Below are 18,875 nucleotides of genomic sequence, written 5' to 3'. Positions count from 1 at the left end.
AATTCAGTTCATGGTTTGACTCTGAAACAAAATTGATAATATCCTTTTCCCAAAAAGACTGCTCTCTTGCCTGGGGACTAGTCTGCCTTTGCAGAGCTAACAGATTAGCTACAAGATTAGAAATTACAGTTTAGAGGTCATGCAGCCTCTCGCTCCAAGTGTCTGAACCTTCCCAAATTGCTCCTGGGGATAACATCACTATTGTAAAATCTAAGATAAGTTCTTGAGATATTTTGCAGATCCTGCTCTCCATGGATCATCTGAAACCACCCAGATGGGTAATTTGGCTCAACCAGTTCTGCCATCCTACCCAGGAACAGAAAACAGCACGAAAAACTCACGTCTACCCACTATGAGTCCATCTCCAACCTGACCCATCAGCACTCCCTACTTCCCAAGCCCATAATCACCAAATTATCTTTAAAAACTCTGAATACTGCTTGGGGAGACTCTTCGAGTAAGACTAAAACTCCGGTCTCCTGCACAGCCGGCTCTGCATGAATTACTCTTTCTCCATTGCAAGTCCCCTGTCTTGATAAATGGGCTCTCGGTCAGCAGCAGGCAAAGTGAACCCCAATATTGGGTGGTTACACTCCTAGGCTCAAGCAATCCTGCTGTCCGGCTTCCCAAAGAGCTGGGATTACAGGCGTGAGCCACCGCGTTCAGCTAGAACAAATGATTTCTTAAAAGCAACTCAGATATTTAAATATTACTTAAAACTGTTTCTAGACAAATCGGAGTGACTATGGGACAAGAATATGGTAGCAGGACTTCGGACTCAGGCAGTGAGGACACCTATGAGCGATCAGTGGGGTCCTACGACAGCCGTGGAACTGCTCTGCCTTGCAGGCGAAAGTGTGGTCAGCTATATCGGAACGCGATGGGGGCCTGAGAGGCGCATCTGCGCAGGCGCCCGGCTCCTAAGTCTACCGAGGAACTGACCTTGGTCTCTCTTTTCCCTGTTAGACATGGTAAGTGTGAGTTTAGCGCTGCTATCCGGGTGGGTTGGTAGCAGACAGGGTAGGGTAGGGTTAAGCATACTGGTCACCTTAGGATTGGTTTCGTGGTGCTGGAGAATGGTTAAGACACAGGCCTTGGAAGGCTGAGTGTGAAATATTACTCAGCGTTTTCCGCAGACCTCGCGGGCAATGCCGCTTCTAATTTTATCCAGGCCTTCTGTAACGGAGGGCCTGTTAGAGTTGAGCAGCCCGATATCTTAACGCCTCTAAAAAGCTGCGGCTGATTGGTGGCTTTTTTTTTTTTTTTTTTTTTGGAGGTGGGGGTGTCAAAGATTTCTTTAAAATCGTTAGTGATGTGGTCTCGCTTTAAGATTTTTAATGGGATCAGAGGAAAATTCGGTACTTAATCACTTCCGGTAATCTTCATGACCTGTTATAGTGACTGCAGTGTACTCTCAATGAGGAAGATATAGATACGAAAAGAACTAGAGCCGTATCATATGGGGACTTCTACAAATACAGAGACTCGGATTAAAGATGGAGAAGATGGAGCTAAAGGAACTGCTTATTTAATACATTTCAACAACTTTTGGGGTACTTAGAAGGTGCTTTGAAACCTGCATTTGATTAAGCAAGAATTCGCTTGCAAGTTAAGGGTTAGTTAGATTTTTTTTTTTTAAATATGCTTTCTGCCACATGTAAACCGTAAGTTGTCCTGAAATGATAAGCTTTGATATTCCATGGTGTTTATTTTTTACTTACCTTTTTGAATGAAAGTGAGCAACAAGAAATGCTGGTGGTAATTTTTTGGGTCAATGATGAGTTGGCATGTATTCTGAATCTAAAGTTGATTTTACTACTTTAGCTCTAGAATTACTCTGAGACCTGAAAATTACCTGAATCGTGACTAAGACGGAGCTTGAATGATTTAAGTTCTTTTTTGTTGGATACAATTTGTTGTTGTTTTTTTTTTTTTGGTTTTGTTTTTGAGTCGGTCTCCCATCGCCCAGGATGGAGTGCAGTGGCACAACCTCAGTTGACTGCAGCCCTAATTTCCCTGGCTCAAGCTGTCTTCTACCTCAGCCTCCCTAGTTAGTTACAATTTTTAAATGGAACGTTTTCCTATTACAAGATGAAATCAAGTGAAAATTGAGATGTATTTTGAATCTATGCTGTGGGGCAGAACATTGTAAAGGTAAACATTGATGAGATTACCGCTTTTTTTTTTTGAAAGGGCACTCCACAGAAGGATGTTATTATCAAGTCAGATGCACCAGACACTCTCTTATTGGAGAAACATGCAGATTATATCGCATCCTATGGCTCAAAAAAAGATGATTATGTATGTATAATTTTTTTATGTTGGAAAGTTTATTTTAAAGAACTGTGACAGTCATAAGCAGTGAGACAATATATTTTATGTCTTAAAACGGCATCCAGCTCCATGCAGAGAACTGAGGATGTGCTGTGCCTTTGAACTTCAGTTAAGTGTGCTTTGGACGTCTGAGGTTGTGGGCTTATTAGAATCGTAGTTTTTACCTGTACTGAGAGGGCTTGCCAGACAAAGTAGATGAGGGTTTGAGGTACAAAACGGGTTTCCCTTTTTGTAGTTAGGGATAATACTTTCAAGGTCAATGATGTGTCGGCATGTATTATCTGAATCTATTGATGATGTGTAATAACACTTTAGCTCTAGAATTACTCTGAGACCTTGAAAAGTTTTACCTTAAATTTTTAAATTTCGAGGAAAACTCTGGGACAATCTTAGCAAAAAGTAGTAAACAACTTAGTTAAGAGTAAATGTTTTTCCCTGTAGTATCCAAACTCAATTGTCTTAATCTACCGATTTGTGGGATATATGGTATGTATTAATTTTTTACTTAAGTGTTAGGTTCCCATAACCTTGAAAATACTCTAGTAGCAATCATGGAGTTAAGGCCATATGGATGGGGCTGGACTCGTTTCTGCCTTTATCTGCTATCTATCTTTATGCCCTGAATTTGGGTTAGTAGCAAACTAAGATGCACCACCTGTTAAAAAACTTATTTTTTTCCTTTTGGGAGATATAACCTCACTTTGTTGCCCAGACTGGAGGACAGCGGTGCGATCTGGTCTCACTGCAGCCTCCATCTCCTGGGTTTAAGTGAGCCACCTGAATAGCTGGGATTACAGGCGCGTTCCACCACGCCCAGCTAGTTTCTGTATTTTTGGTAGAGACGGAGTTTTGCTATGTTGGCCAGAGTGGTCTCAAACTCCTGACCTCAAGTGATCTGCCTGCCCCAGCTTCCCAAAGTGCTGGGATTACAGGCAGGATCCACCACCCAGCCACAAAACTTCTTAAAATATAATGCATTGTTGAGTGTGGGAAAAATTTGTTTCTGGAATCCTAATACTAATTTTCATGTATCATTGATTAGCCACTGTTTTATCTGGGCTTAAACATCTTTGGCATGTTTAGGGCATTTTGATTTTTCATGTAGTTATAATGTACTAATAGATAATAGGTTTTGTACGGAGTCCACATTAAAATAGATGTCTGATAAATATGGTATAGGTACTCGGAAAGAAATACTCTCCCTGAACTTCACTGATGAAAAAGGTAGATGTTTTTCTGTCTCTGGCTCATGGGAGAAACTAAAGCCTTGTTTGTATTGTCAGCCATAGATGAACTAATCCTGTGCTTCTCAGATAATTGTTTTTTTCTGATAATAGTTGTGTCTGAAGATGGCTTCTAACATTGAGCAGCACAGATTTTAAACTCACTACTGATTAGTGCTATTAAGGTCAGGAGAGGTAAAAATAGCAGCATGGCTAATGAGTTACCTTTGTGTTTAATCTCTTTATAACTTGTTACCAGTTCAAAATGACACATTTAAGAAATTATGTATTATTTTAGGAATACTGTATGTCTGAGTATTTGAGAATGAGTGGCATCTATTGGGGTCTAACAGTAATGGATCTCATGGGACAACTTCATCGCATGAATAGAGAAGAGATTCTGGCATTTATTAAGTCTTGCCAACATGAATGTGGTGGAATAAGTGCTAGTATCGGACATGATCCTCATCTTTTATACACTCTTAGTGCTGTCCAGGTAAATACTAATTAAAATTGCAACGATCTTGATAGTATGTTCTCTTACTTCAGAATTGGAAATTGAAACTGTATCAGGATTTGGTCAAAAAGTTTTGTTACAAGTGAACCTGTCCTACAAGGTCAATGATGTAATGGCATGTATTAGCTGAATCCAAAGTTGATGTGAGTTCTAAAATTACACTGAGACCTTGGAGGGTAAAATTTTTATCTTCAGTATGTGTAAATACTGTAAAATAGCTAAATGGAGCTATTTGATTTTGATATTAGTGAACTACCTGGTGGTTTAAAGTCTTTCCGGTACTGGGTGCTGAGATGGGAAGATAGGACTTTGTGTGTATGTGAGTTAGTATACTTGCGAGTTAGTATGTGAGTATCTTGGAATGCCAAGTTAAAATTTATATGTAGAAAATTATACTTTAAAGATTTGGGTTTTCTTGATAATATCTGTAATTTTATTCAATAACAGGAGAGTCTGCATATTTGAGAAAAGGTTATACACAGAGAAAAAAGGATGTGCTTGACATCTTTAAAAGAGTTGAGCATAAGATCATTAGAATAAACCTGAAAGGGGCATTTACCTAATACTTGTCTTTATTGCAGATTCTTACGCTGTATGACAGTATTAATGTTATCGACGTAAATAAAGTTGTGGAATATGTTAAAGGTCTACAGAAAGAAGATGGTTCTTTTGCTGGAGATATTTGGGGTAATGTCAGATTTAGTCCATTCTACCCAAAATACCAATAATAAAATGTACTGGTTTTGCTAGTAACCAGTTTATAAGTTTTTCATCTTTTCAGGTCCCACTAAGCAGCTGGTCTAACTGGAGTTAGTGGTCTGCTGGAACTTCCAGCATGCACTGTGGTAGTTATATCAGCATACAGGAGCACTGGAACAGAGGGGGCCAGTCTAAAAGATAAGGTAGGTGGAATTTTTTTCCCCAATATTTGGTGACTTTGTAAAGTTTTTTAAAAACTACTTGCTGGAAAGGGAAAAATATTAAAAAAAAACTTTACAAACTTACTGAATATTTGAGTGGAGGGAGGGAATAGAATTTTATTTGATAAACGTAGATAATCTCTGCTTTAGGGATGAACACAGTGCAGGCCAGAGAGACCAGCTGCTTCATGGGATGTGAAAATTCTACTTTTATAAATTTATTTGCATTATTAGAAATTGACTAATACTTTTGGTTTAATTAGTTTTCTTCTCTTTAGTTTTCTTCTCTTTCTGGGCTTTCTTTAAGCAGCTTAAGATAATTTGCTGTTACTTTTTTGTGGCAGGGTCTTGGCTCTGTCCAGGCTGGAGTGCACTGGTGCAATCACTGCCAACTGCAACCTTGATAGTCCATGCTCATGATCCTCAGGCCACAGCCTCCTGAGTAGCTGGGACTATATAGGTTCATACCATCACAGGCAGCTATTTATTTGTTTGTTTATTTATTTATTTTGGGAGACAGTTGCTGGGGCTGGAGAGCTCTGTTGCCCAGGCTGGAGTGCAGGGGTGCAATCTTGGCTCACTGCAACCTCCACCTCCCAATCTCAAGCAATTCTCCTGCCTCAGCTTACAGAGTAGCTGAGGCATGCACCACAACACTGGCTGGTTTTTGTATTTTTAATAGAGATGGGGTCCCCTGGCCTCATGTGATCCTCCTCCTTCAGCCACCAAAAGTGCTGGGATTTCAGGCCTGAGCCACAGTGCCCAGCCCCACCTAATTTTTTTGAAAAGTTTTTTGTAGAGATGGGGTCCCACTATGTTGCCTAGGCTAGTCTCAAACTCCTAGGCTCCAGTGATTCTCCCACCTCAGCCTCCCAAAGTGTTGGAATTATAGGCAAGAGCTACTGTGCGTGGTCAATTTGCTGTTATTTTTGACAAAGGAATTTTCTTGGGAAGTAAAGGCACTTCAGATTTAGCTTTCCTCCTGACTACCCTAAAGTAAAAGTTAAGCTTGAACTTAATTTAAAGTGGTAGTTGTGCAGTGTTTGTTTTCAGATGACTTATGTATGATTTGGTAACACCTGCCTTGATTTGATCTCTTTTTATTGTAGGAGAAATTGACACAAGATTCTCTTTTTGTGCGGTGGCAACTTTGGCTTTGTTGGTAAGCTTTGAATATTTGATTGAAATGATTAAAGTTCGTGAATACTCTGGAATTTTTTTTTTTTTTTTGAGTCTGATCTGCTGAATACTCTGGAATTTAACAGGCATTTTTTTTTTTCTGTTTGTAGAGGAAGCTTGATGCTATTAATGTGGAAAAGGCAATCGAATTTGTTTTATCCTGTATGAACTTTGACGGTGGGTTTGGTTGCAGACCAGGTTCTGAATCCCATGCTGGGCAGGTAATTTATGAACACAGATGAAAATGTATTGTCATTTTGGAAGCAAGTGTAGTAGAATAGGAAAATGGGTTATTTCAGTGTTTGTCAAATACACATAAAGTTAATTTGACTGTAATAGGGCATCTTACATAAGAATTGCTTAATTGCTATCATTACTTTGCTTTATATACTATATACCTTTCTCTGTCAGTGGATTCCTCTGACCTAAGCAAACATAAGTGGGTTCATAAGCACCAAAACACATTTGTTTTCCATTAATTTTTCACTAACCATACAGATTAAAAAAAAAACACATTTTTCTTTCTTTCCTAAGATAAATGATGAACCTCTTTTCTTGTGCCAGAGAACACTGAATATGTGAATGGATGGCTGTGAAATACTAACCATGAAGAAATTTTGTCAATAATATTTCAGTGCAGAATTGCATACTAGTAATAGTATGCTTGGATTTTTTCAGATATGTAGTATTAATACATGTTTGGAATTTTAAGTGTCAGATCAAGAAGAAAAACTTAAGATATAAAGTGGTGTTTTAATAATTTGAGTGTTTATCACTTTTAATGTCAAGAAATTATTATACACATATACTTTATGTCTGTAATTTTAGATCTATTGTTGCACAGGATTTCTGGCTATTACAAGTCAGTTGCATCAAGTAAATTCTGATTTACTTGGCTGGTGGCTTTGTGAACGACAGTTACCCTCAGGCGGGCTCAATGGAAGGCCGGAGAAGGTATTGTTTGATAAGCCATATTCTGCTAGCTTTAGAACCTTGAGTGAATGCTGCTGCTTTGTCTTGCCTGTTTCTATATTGTAAATTGGCCATGAGCTTATTTATTACCTTTCCCTGTTGCAAATTTTCAGTAATGTGTCCTACTAAAAGACTCCCCTTGACAAAAGTAGACCCCCATGAGTTGAAATACTCATTGATCCTGATGTCCATTTCCTGACAGTCTTGTACAGGAATCTCCATGTTTAAGGACAGTTGATTTTGGCAAATTGGATTTTTTAAAAATTAGACTACAGAATTTTTGTTTGCAATCTTCTTGTTTAAGGAATACCCAGATAATTTGGTTTGGAGAGAGGATTATTATTAAATTTTCCTCCACATGATAGGTCTCTATCAGGTCTGTAAGGGACAAATAGTGAATACTCATTTGCAACTATGTAATTGTCCTGTAGAGCAAGTGCAGCCATAAGTGGTAAGAAATGAATGAGTATGGCTGTGTTCCAATTACAGTTATTATGGACGGATATACTCGTATTTCATATGTCAGAACTTTTTTTTTTTTTTTTTTTTGAGATGGAATCTTGCTCTGTTTCCCAGGCTGGAGTGCAGTGACGCCATCTTGATTCACTGCAACCTCCGCCTCCCAGGTTCAAGCAGTTCTCCTGCCTCAGCCTCCCAAGTAGCTGGGACTACAGGTGCACGGCTAATTTTTGTATTTTTATTAGAGACGGGGTTTCACCATATTGGCCAGGCTGGTCTCAAACTCCTGACCTCGTGATCTGCCTGCATCAACCTCCCAAAGTGCTGGGATTATAGGCGTGAGCCACCGCGCCTGACCCAGGACTATTTTTAAATGATTTATAAATGTAAAAACTATTCCTACACTATAGTCTAGATTTGACTCAAGGATTGTAGCTTGCTGTGCCCCTGCCCTCTGAATGGGACGTGGTGGTACAGTAGCTGGGATTACAGGCATACACCACCATGCCTGTCTTATTTTGTATTTTTAGTAGAGATAGGGTATCACCATATTCGTCAGGCTCGTCTCGAACTCCTGACCTCAGGTGATCTACCCACCTCAACCTCCCAAAGTGCTGGGATTACAGGCGTGAGCCACCGTGCTCGGCCTGTGTTTTTATTTTTAAACCTTAGTATTTCTGAATAACAATGGGTAGAGAAACACCCACAGTAGCTGTCTACAATAGAGTGAAATAAAAAGCCTGAGGAACTGTCAACAGAAAAATGGGTGGCCGTGAGGAGCACCGGGGCCTGCACTTGCACATAATCTAGGGCAGCTTCTAATGAGTCTATGAGTTATTCAGGGATCTCATTAAAATGAGATCAGCCTTGGGTGGGATTTTCTTCTTTATAGACTTCTGTCACCATATTTTGAAGAGCAAGGGTTTAGTTGATTTTAAGCAGGTGTGTACCCACCTGGACAGTGCTTGTAGAAAAACAGAACTATACCCATGGATTTCATGATTATACTACTAGCTTCTTGGTTAAGGGGCTGAGTTAGGCATTCATTGCAGATAGAAACAAGGTAGATGCATGCGTATCAGTGAGTACTGAGGTATTTAGCATGGTTACCTATGAATTGGAGTTTGGTCTCTTCTTAGCCATTAATTGATTATCTTTCATTCTAAGCAAGTATTTCATACCCTGCATGTCAGTATATCCCTGGATTTCGTCCCTCCACATGGTTTGACACTTTTGAACATCAGATTACCTAAGAGTGAGACTTAACCCACTTTTAAATTGTTCTTAAAATCAGGGAAATAAAAGAGAATGAAATTGTGGCAACTTTTTTCCCTCCTAGTTACCAGATGTATGCTATTCATGGTGGGTCCTGGCTTCCCTAAAGATAATTGGAAGACTTCATTGGATTGATAGAGAGAAACTGCGTAATTTCATCTTAGCATGTCAAGATGAAGAAACGGGGGGATTTGCAGACAGGCCAGGAGATATGGCAAGTAATATTTCTGACATATTTCTATAAATTATGTCAGTGTTGCATTACTTCATGGTTCCATGGATTTCCAGGGTGGCATTCCGAGTGTCGCTTTGAAAGCAGTTTTTTTTTCTATTTATTGTAGAATGTATGAAGGATATAGAACAATCTTACAGAAATTTCTTGTCGCTTGTTGCTAACAAAATTAGTATATGGTAAAGGTCAGGTATTCATAATTTGAAGTTGAAGAAGTTTTCATTTTGTAATCTGTATATAAATTCTTTTTTAAATAGGTGGATCCTTTTCATACCTTATTTGGAATTGCTGGATTGTCACTTTTGGGAGAAGAACAGATTAAACCTGTTAATCCTGTCTTTTGCATGCCTGAAGAAGTGCTTCAGAGAGTGAATGTTCAGCCTGAGCTAGTGAGCTAGATTCATTGAAGTGAAAGTTGCATAGTATAGTTTTGCCATTTTAACATTTCTGTATTTGAAGTGCTTATTGAATCTAAAAATGACTACTGTTAATATTTTGTATATTGTGTTAAATTAATTTTAATAAATTATATAATTATACATATTGTAAAATAAAGACCAGTATTTTATTTTCTGCTTTTTATTCTGAAGTCCTGTTATTCTGACTGCAGTTCTTTGTGTATGCTTCTGTGTCTGTTATGTTCAGTAACTGAGCTAACATAAAAGAACTCTAGGTTTCTACTTTATTTTTCCCCCATGTATACCTTTCATGTGTTCTATAGCAAGTTGATGTAAAGTGGTTTGTCAACAAGAATGTTAACTGATGAAAGTGGATAGAACCCATACATGAATTAAATGATGCACAAAATAAATGGCTGTTGAAATTTGGAAATGATTGATAGGTTTGAATATGGTTATTCTGAATTGGTCACAGACTTAGGTTAAATGGCAATCTACCATCTTAAAATGGGGTTGTGATTCGGACTGTACTTTTTTTTTTTTTTTTTTTTTTAGCATTTTATATATCAGAATTACCCAAAGAAGGGGTTGTCTTCAAATACAGAAACACTAACGGGTAAGTTGATGGTCGCCACAGTATTTTTTTGCACCTATCTTTTTCTTAAAAAGCTAAAATGGGTACAGTCACTCTTTTTTATTTTTTTGTGATAGAATCTCTGTCGCCCAGGCTGGAGTGCAGCAGCACGATCTCAGCTTACTGCAACCTCCACCTGCCGGGTTCAAGCAATTCTGCCGCAGCCTCCCGAGTAGCTGGGACTACAGCCGCACACCACTATGCCCGGCTAATTTTTTTGTTACTTTAGTACAGACGGGGTTTCACCATGCTGGTCAGGCTGGTCTCCAACTCCTGACGTCGTGATCCACCCACCTCGGCCTCCCAAAGTGCTGGGATTACAGGCGTGAGCCACCACGTGTGGCCTAAAATGAGTACAATCACTCTAGGGGTTTACAGTTTTGGTGAAAGTGAGGTATTCTGTATTTTTAAATTTTACTTTTTAGAGACAGGGTCTTTCTTTCTTCCCCAGGCTGGGGCGTAGTAGTGTAATCACAGCTCACTGTAACCTTAAACTTCTGGGCTCAAGCAGTCCTTCCACCTCAGCCTCCTGAGTACCAGGGACTACAGGTACCTGCTACCATGCCCACTATGCCCAGCTGATTTCTTAATTTTGGGGACAGGCACTGTTCCCCAGGCCGGTCTCCAGAGGTGAAGTAATCCTCTGGCCTCAGTCTTCCAAAGTACTGGGATTACAGGCAGGAGCCATCGTGCCTGATCTGAAAATAAGGTTTTCTGATGGAAATTGAGATTTTTCTCAAGTATGTTTGGAATGCCCTGTGCAATAATCATTCCAAGAACAGAGATGTTCTTAAGGACTGTTGTCACTGCGTATGGGTAAACCGCTGTGCATAACTGGTTTATTGAGATAGTCAACAGTGGCAGGATTTCAGTAGTGGTGTAAATTAATGTCTTCTAATAGCTTCTATATGGCAGTGTCCAGATAATTTCGTCATGTTTAATCCATGGATCTCTGGTAAGTTGGTACTATTGGCCTTATTTAAGGAATTTTCTAAAGGTCACCATTGCAAAGCTGGAGTTTGAACTTCTAGTGTGCCATTAACTGATTTATATGTTAGAAACCACAGTACTAGAAATTGGTAGATGGGGAATTGTTAACTGAGAGATCTTACCAGTCAGTCTTTCCCTGTTTCCTACTCTGCTATACACACAGCCATGTGCATACTATCTTGTGATAATATAACTGGGTCTTTCCTGTATTTGGTCACAAGATCAACCTTAGGTGGGTTATACTATGTGAGCATTACATGTTCTCATTGTGTCAAAGGCACTGGGTGTAAAGATGATCTAGTGTGCTTGGACGTGTGGGAAATGCATGTAACATTTGCAATAAAGGAGACTGGGTGCTGTGAGAATAATGGGGCTAACAAATTGGGTGGTAATTGATGGGCCTTGCAGAGTTCTGGTCAGTCTGATGCCTGCAGGCTGAGGAGGTTCCAGTGAGGTTCATGTGGAAAGTGATGGGTTTGGGAATGGCTGGAAGCAGGGTCATAGACCTGAAGCACGTGAATCCATGTGAAAAGCTGAGGTTGCGTGCGCCTGCGCAGTGCAGCTTAGTGCGTCGGCGCGCAGTTCTCCCGCCTTTTTCAGCAGCGCAGCTTCTGTAGTTGGGCCCTGGAGGGGTCGCTCAGCAACCTCATACTTCTCGGGTCAGGGAAGGTTTGGGAGGATGCTGAGGCCTGAGATCTCATCAACCTCGCCTTCGGCCCCGGCGGTTTCCCCGTCGTCGGGAGAAACCCGCTCACCTCAGGGTCCCCGCTACAATTTCGGACTCCAGGAGACTCCACAGAGCTGCCCTTCAGTCCAGGTGGTCTCTGCATCCACCCCTCCCGGCACGTCAGGAGCCGCGGGCGACCGGAGCAGCAGCAGCAGCAGCAGCCGTCCCTGCCCCGCGCCAAACTCCCGGCCAGCTCAAGGCAAGGAGTGGTTGGGTGGAGGAGTCTCCTTGAGGCTAGAGGCCGGCAGTTCATGGAGGCTCGGGGGCACTGGGTGGTGGTTACCACAGTGAAGTTCAGTTGTGGTTTGGTTGGGGCGTGAGATCTGAGTGCCCTGGGAATTTGGTGAGTCTGGGTGATTAGAAGCCTTGACTTTTCAAATTGGTTCTATTGCAAGACCTTGATTGTGGGTGGCTCAGTTCTGAGGAAGGCTGAAGTATCCCATATAACGTCCCTCACAGTGTCTGACAAATGACAGTTTGTGCGTGAGTTTGCTGATAGAAGTGGTGAGCTGATCTTTGGCTGCTGAATTTAATTCTCCAAATCCTGCTAAGGTGGAATAAAATAGATTAAATTGAACATTTCATCTAATTCAGGAAAATAGTATGTTTTGTATTAAAAGATGTGGGCTGGGCGGTGGCTGACGCCTGTAATCCCAGCACTTTGGGAAGCCAACGTGGGCGGATCACTTGAGGCCGGGAGTTCCACACCAGCCTGGCCAACATGGTGAACCTCTCACCCCCATCCCCTATCTCTACTAAAAATACAAAAATTATCTGGGTGTGGTGGCGCGTGACTGTGGTCCCAGCTACTCAGGAGGCTGAGGGGGGAGGATGGCGAGTCCGGGAGGTCGAGGCTGCCGTGAGCTGAGATTGTGCCACTGCATTTCAGCCTGGGTGACACAGTGAGACGCTGACTCAAACAAAAAAGATGCGTGTCCTTCAAATCATTTATTATTTTGTTAGTCTCTATTCATGACAAAGCATCACCATTTTTCACACACGATTGCAACACAATGGTAAAGTAACAAATACCAAATCCAATGGCCATTTTTCAGTTCATCTCATGTGACCTTTCTGCTGTATTTAATGTTCTTAATTTCTTTATTTTTAGAAACAGAGTCTAGCTATGTTGCCCAGGCTGGTCTCAAACTCCTGGTCTCAAGTGCTCCTCCTGCCTTGGTCTGCCCAAGCATTGGGATTACAGGCATGAGCCACTGCTGCCTGGCCTATGTTTAATGTTCTTGACTGGTCTTCTCTTAAACTCTTTTAATTTGGCTTCCTTGATTCCACTTGCCCCTGTTTTTCTGCTACCTCCCAGAGAATTGCTATGCTCACCTTTGTTCCCAAATTATGGGCATGTCATTAAAGCTTTTTTTCCTAGGCCACTTCTACCTAGATGTGAATATCTCCACAGTTCAGATCTCATTTACACTCCAGACTTCTTTCAGACTGTCTTCTGAAGTTTTTATTGATGGACTAACGGATACCTCAGACTCACTATATGATTAATTAAATTCCTCTCTGTACTTTTTTTTTTTTTTGAGACAGAGTCTTGCTCTGTTGCCCAGGCTGGAGTGCAGTGGCATGATCATGACTCACTGCAGCCTCAAATTCCTGGGCTCAAGCGATCCTCCCACCTCAGCCTCCCCAGTAGCTGGGACCAAGGCATGTGCCCCTACAGATGGCTAATTTTTAAAATTTTTTTGTAGAGACAGTGTCTTCCTATGTTGCCCAGGCTGGTCTCAAACTTCTAGGCTCAAGCGATCCTCCTGCCTCAGCCTCCCAAAATGCTGGGATTACAGGCGTGAGCCACTGCACCTAGTCCTCAAACTCTGCAGTGTTCTTCCATCCTTCTAGCTTACTTACTGTACCACCAGAGTTATGTGGAAAATGATCTTATCATGTCCCTTGCCACTTAAATCAGTAGACCTGTATCTGCAGGTAAAAGATCAAACTCTCTAGAAGTATAGCCAAAGCAACTGGGATCGGTTTCTAATCTTTACAGATTTATCCCCCATCATTTAATATTTACCCTGCTTTCTAACAAAACTGAGCTACTTGCAGTTCCTCTAAAGCAACATGAATGTTCACATTGTCAGTCTAATCCCTCTCTTCATCAGATGCTTTGTCACCCACTTATTTTATCAGTAATGATAACATTCACTAATTTATATGCACCTACTTTGTTCTGGCTTCTTACTAGGCACATGGTATCTTTAATCCTCTCACAATAATTCTGCAGAGTAGATTTTTTTTTTTGTTCCTGTTTTACAGATAGAACCAAGGCCCAAATAGGTGAACAAAGGTCCAAATTATGTTAGCAGCTGGGGATAATAATCTGCGCTCTCAAGGAACTTAAGGTTCAGTAGAGAAGACAGACTTAACAAATACACATTTAAGAGATAACTGTATTTGAGGTATTTATAATTTTTGAGATATTTATAATTAAAGTATGGGGACAAAAGTGGGAAAAGACATTTCACAGAGTAAGTGCACCTTGAACTGGTCTTGAAGAATAAGGAAGAAGAATGCCAGCCAAAGGGAAAGAGGAGAGAAGCTGGAGCGCATTCTTGAGAAAAACACGTGCAAAGGCACAGAAGAATCATGTAAAACTGCAAATAATTTTGCTTGGCTAGAGCAGGAGAGTGATCTAGGTAGATAAACTTGGATGTAGATATAGTTGTGAGAATTAGATCTGGGAGACAAATTTTGCCAAGAGACCCCCCATGTTCAACACCAGGTCTCTGGTTTTGATGACTGGATAGATAGACGGTAGTGGTATTTTCTGATTCTGGGAATTTTGTAGGCAAAGCAACTTTAGAGGGAAGATGATGAGCTCTGTTATGGACATGCTGAGTGTGAAAAGCCTGTGGGATATCCATATATTTATATTAAGATAATTGAATATAGGAAACTAGGGCTAAGAAGAGAGAAACTTGAGGGAAATATGGATTTGAAAGTTACCAGTATGTTGGGACCAGAGCAGAGAATATGAAGATTATATAGCAAAATAGAGGTCAAGGAAGTAGGAGGACAATTAAGACAAGTGAATGAGTTTCAAGAAAGGGTATATAGTCTAAAAGTAGTCTGAGAACAAGGAACAGCCCACTCCATCTCCAGTTTCCCCATCTCCAGTTTCTGGCAACCACCCTCTTCCTTAGCTCCCTAAAGCCTAGGAATGCTAATGGAACATTTTATGCTGGTTCTACACACTTCTTTATGATAACACCCCTACACCGTGTCCACACCTTGGTAAATATTCTCTTTATCAAATTATCCCAGTTTGAGTATATCATTGATTCCTGCTGGAACCCATATAATGAAGTTATATTTTACCCTATGGTGAGTATGGGGAGACACATGGGAATTGTAAGAAAGAGAGACACTGATCAGATTTGTTTTTCAGAAAGATTATTGGTGATGATTCGAAGAATAGACTAGAGAGGTGTAATACTGGAAGCAAGGAGAAGAAGAAGTAGGAGACTTGCACAAGGACCGAAGAAGATACAGGCTTAAAATGGGCTGGGAGGAGTAGAGAGAGATTTAAATTTTAGTGATGTTAAAAAAAAAAGAATTCTAGCACTCAGTCACTGAGTGTTAGGGTTGATGAAGGAGGAATTGAGAATGTCTCCTAAGCTTATGACTTGAGTGACAAGGGACAAGATGGTACAATTGACCATACTGGTAATAAAGAATTAATTTTGAGGGAAAGATAGAGTTCACTTTTGGACATTTGGAACGCTGGGAAGATACCTAAAGGTTTATGCCCAAGAGATAGATATAGTGACCTAGAGCTACATTGTCTGATAGAATATTCTGTGATAATAGAAACGTTTCATACTTCTGTTGTCCGATATGGTAACTAGTAGCCATATGTGACTTTTGAGCATTTGAAAATGTTGCTAGTGTGACTGAGGAACAGAATTTAAATCGTATTTAATTTTGATTTAGTTAAATACATATGCTGCTTTATTGAACAATGCAGGTATAGAGCTGAGAATGGTTTTTGCATTTTTGAAGGATTAAAGAATCAAAAGAATATTTTGTGATATTAAAATTATGTGAAATTTAGAATTCAGTATGTAGAAATAAATCCATTTTTAATTGAAACATAGCCATTCTCATTTATTTATGTATTATCTATGACTGCTTTTCTATGATAGTGTCAGAACTGAGTAATTGTGACAGTGATTATATGGCCCACAAAAGCCTAAAATATTTGCCATCTGGTCCTTTATTTAAAAGTTTATGGGCTGGGCATGGTGGCTCATGCCTATAATCCCAGCACTTTGGGAGGCCGAGGTGGGCAGATCACCTGAGGCTAGGAGTTCGAGACCAGCCTGGCCAACATGACAAAACCCTGTCTCTATTAAAAATACAAAAAAAAAAATAGCCAGGTGTGGTGGGCATGCCTATAATGCCAGCTGCTTGGGAGGCTGAGGCAGGAGAATTGCTTGAACCTGGGAGGCAGAGGCTGCAGTGAGCTGAGATTGCGCCATTGCACTCTAGCCTGGGCAACAAGAGTGAAACTCCATCTCAAAAAAAAAAAAAAAAAAAAAAATCATGCTGCGGCATGGTGGCTCATGCTTGTAATCTCAGTGCTTTGGGAGGCTGAAGTGGGAGGACTGCTTGAGGCCAGGAGTTTGAGATCAGCCTGGGCAACATAGCAAGACCCTGTCTCTATAAAAAAAAAAAATTAGCTGTGTGTGGTGAGGTGCACCTATAGTCCATAGTTACTCAAGAGGCTGAAGCAGGAGGTTACCTGAGCCCATGAGCTTGAGGCTGCAGTGAGCTGTGATCACACTACTGCACTCCAGTCTGGGCGACAAAGAGAGACCTTGTCTTTATAAGAGTAAAATAGACTGGGCACAGTGGCTCCTGATTATAATCTCAGCATTTTGGGAGGCTGAGATGGGAAGATCACTTGAGCCCAGGAGTTTGAGACCAGCCTGGGCAACATGGCAAAACCCCATCTCTACAAAAATACAAAAAAGTAGCCTGGCATGGTGGCATGAGCCTATAGTCCCAGCTACTCGGGAGGGTGAGGTAGGAGGATTGCTTGAGCCCAGGAGTTCAAGGCTGCATTTAGCCAAGATCACACCACTGAATTCCAGCCTAAGCTACAGAACGAGAGTCTCACATACAGACAAAAAGGAAAAATTAAAAGTTTAGCAACCCCTGGTTTACAGTTTAAGAGAGTAGTTACAGCTATATACGAAGGCTTGAGAGTTGTCAGAAAATAGATGTTAATAGAAACAAAGAGGAGAGATGAGATGCCTGGAGATGTATAATGTTGATTTGTGAGGGAAAGCTTAAAAGTATGAAGCCCTGGAGGCCAACAGTTAAGAGGCAGAGGAAAAAGGAGATGGCAAAGGAAACTAAAAGTGGTTTAAAGAGAATTCAACATAGAGAGTTGTGGAAATCAAAGAGAATAGGAGAACAGAGCCCAAACATTTTTAATTTTTTTTAGAACTTCTATGTGCCAAGAGGCTATGCTAGGTTGTTTATGTACATTATTTAAAAATTTTATGACAATCCTGTAAAATAGGTAATATCTTACATCAGTAGATAAGTACCTAAATAAGGAACTGAAGCCAATTGAGTCTAAAATGCCATTTGCATAGGGGAGAGAAATTCAATGAAGAAATTAACAGAAGAAGGTTAAAAGAGGTCTAATAATTATTATACAAATGAAACATATGTCTTAGCCTGTTTTCTGTTGCTTTTAACAGAATACTTGAAACTGGGTGATTTATAAAGAAAGAAAACATATTTCTTGGAAGTCTGGAGGCTGGGAAATCCAAGGTCAAAGGAGGCACATTTAGTGAGAATCTTTATACTGGTGGAGTCTCTGTAGAGTCCTGTAGTGGTACAGGGCATTACATGGAGAGGGAGCTGAGCATGGTAGCTCAGGTCTCTCATCCTCTTCTTATAAAGCCGCCAGTCCTACTCTCTTGATAACCCATTAATCTGTTAAATCATGAATGGATTAATTCATTCATGAAGGCAGAGCCCTCATGCCCCATCACCTCTTAAAGGCCCCACCTCTGTCCTGCCACACTTCACTGGGGATTAAATTTCAATGTAAGTTTTGGAGGGGACAGATATTCATACCTTAGCAACACATCTGGTATATTTGAAGATTAAAGGGTAATTTATGATTTTAGCCAGAGTAGTTGCAGTGAACTTGTAGAGGCAAAAGCTATATTAGCATATTTTTGTATATTTATCAATGTCATTAATTTTGTTATAATCTGTTTATTTTTAAAAATCATTTTCACATGAAGTTTTATAGAAAGTGAACATAGCGGTTGGGTGTGGTGACTCAGGCCTCTAATCCCAGCATTTTGGGAGGCCGAGGCAGGCAGAGGCAGGCAGATCATGAGGTCAGGAATTCGAGACCAGCTCAGCCAACATGGTGAAACCCCATCTCTACTAAAAATACAAAAGTTCATCTGGCGTGGTGGCAGGTGCCTGTAATCCCAGCCACTCGGGAGGCTGAGGCAGGAGGATCGCTTGAACTTGGGAGGTGGAGGTTGTAGTGAGCTGAGATCATGCCACTACACTGCAGCCTGGGCGACAAGAGCAAGACTCTGTCTCAAAAAAAAAAAAGAAAAAAGAAAAAAAGAAAAAAAAGGAAAGTGAACATCGTATAAATTATAATGACTAATACATCATTGCATAATTCAAATCTTTAAGAATTGACTTAATTTTTCAAATTTAGGTTCATACTTTGGAAACAAAAGAGCTTATGCAGAAAACACAGTTGCATCAAATTTTACTTTTGGTGCAAGCTCATCTTCTGCACGAGATACTAATTATCCTCAAACACTTAAAACTCCATTGTCTACTGGAAATCCTCAGAGATCAGGTTATAAGAGCTGGACACCACAAATGGGATATTCAGGTAAAATAAGTGGAAGATTAACCTAGATGATCTTTTGAAACTTAAAAGTTTTATAAATTATAAATTACGGTTATTAAGTTCATTTGAATTTATCTATAACTGATATGA

At 40.4% G+C, this 18,875-nt stretch overlaps 2 protein-coding genes and 3 non-coding genes across 10 annotated transcripts in view; all 5 read left to right on the top strand.

Moving 5' to 3' along the window:
* The first annotated feature begins 882 nt into the window (after positions 1-882).
* Positions 883-9,942, top strand: RABGGTB (Rab geranylgeranyltransferase subunit beta). Of its 3 annotated transcripts, none has more exons than XM_009248871.4 (9): positions 883-971; positions 2,194-2,301; positions 3,856-4,053; positions 4,656-4,761; positions 6,104-6,156; positions 6,284-6,394; positions 7,002-7,127; positions 8,944-9,093; positions 9,369-9,942. In XM_009248871.4, exons 1-9 carry the CDS (start codon positions 969-971, stop codon positions 9,507-9,509), a joined length of 996 nt encoding a protein of 331 aa, XP_009247146.2. In that variant the 5' UTR covers positions 883-968; the 3' UTR covers positions 9,510-9,942. The 3 variants fall into 3 exon arrangements, with proteins under 3 accessions (XP_009247146.2, XP_024101200.2, XP_009247149.2); XM_009248874.4 differs by lacking the exon at positions 883-971 and adding an exon at positions 1,266-1,615 and having other exon boundaries at positions 9,369-9,700; XM_024245432.3 differs by lacking the exon at positions 3,856-4,053 and having other exon boundaries at positions 891-971; positions 9,369-9,700.
* On the top strand, positions 1,770-1,847 carry LOC112131359 (small nucleolar RNA SNORD45). Its single transcript, XR_002913446.1, has one exon. It is a non-coding gene; the product is annotated as a small nucleolar RNA SNORD45 (small nucleolar RNA).
* On the top strand, positions 2,589-2,672 carry LOC112131352 (small nucleolar RNA SNORD45). The gene has a single exon (XR_002913444.2). It is a non-coding gene; the product is annotated as a small nucleolar RNA SNORD45 (small nucleolar RNA).
* On the top strand, positions 4,174-4,245 carry LOC112131357 (small nucleolar RNA SNORD45). Its single transcript, XR_002913445.1, has one exon. It is a non-coding gene; the product is annotated as a small nucleolar RNA SNORD45 (small nucleolar RNA).
* Positions 9,943-10,070: 128 nt separating the features above from the next.
* The window catches only part of MSH4 (mutS homolog 4), a 125,802-nt gene continuing 116,997 nt past the window's right edge, over positions 10,071-18,875 (top strand). For all 4 annotated transcript variants that reach the window (XM_054532989.1, XM_024245413.2, XM_054532988.1 and 1 more), the window contains exons 1-2: positions 10,071-12,059; positions 18,585-18,767. In XM_054532989.1, coding sequence (XP_054388964.1) covers positions 11,813-12,059; positions 18,585-18,767 — 430 coding nt within the window. In that variant the 5' untranslated portion in view covers positions 10,071-11,812. The remainder of the gene's footprint in view (positions 12,060-18,584; positions 18,768-18,875) is intronic.

The sequence above is a fragment of the Pongo abelii genome, chromosome 1 (genome assembly GCF_028885655.2).
Source record: "Pongo abelii isolate AG06213 chromosome 1, NHGRI_mPonAbe1-v2.0_pri, whole genome shotgun sequence".
NCBI lineage: Eukaryota > Metazoa > Chordata > Mammalia > Primates > Hominidae > Pongo > Pongo abelii.
This window is presented reverse-complemented; position numbering and strand designations above follow the sequence as displayed.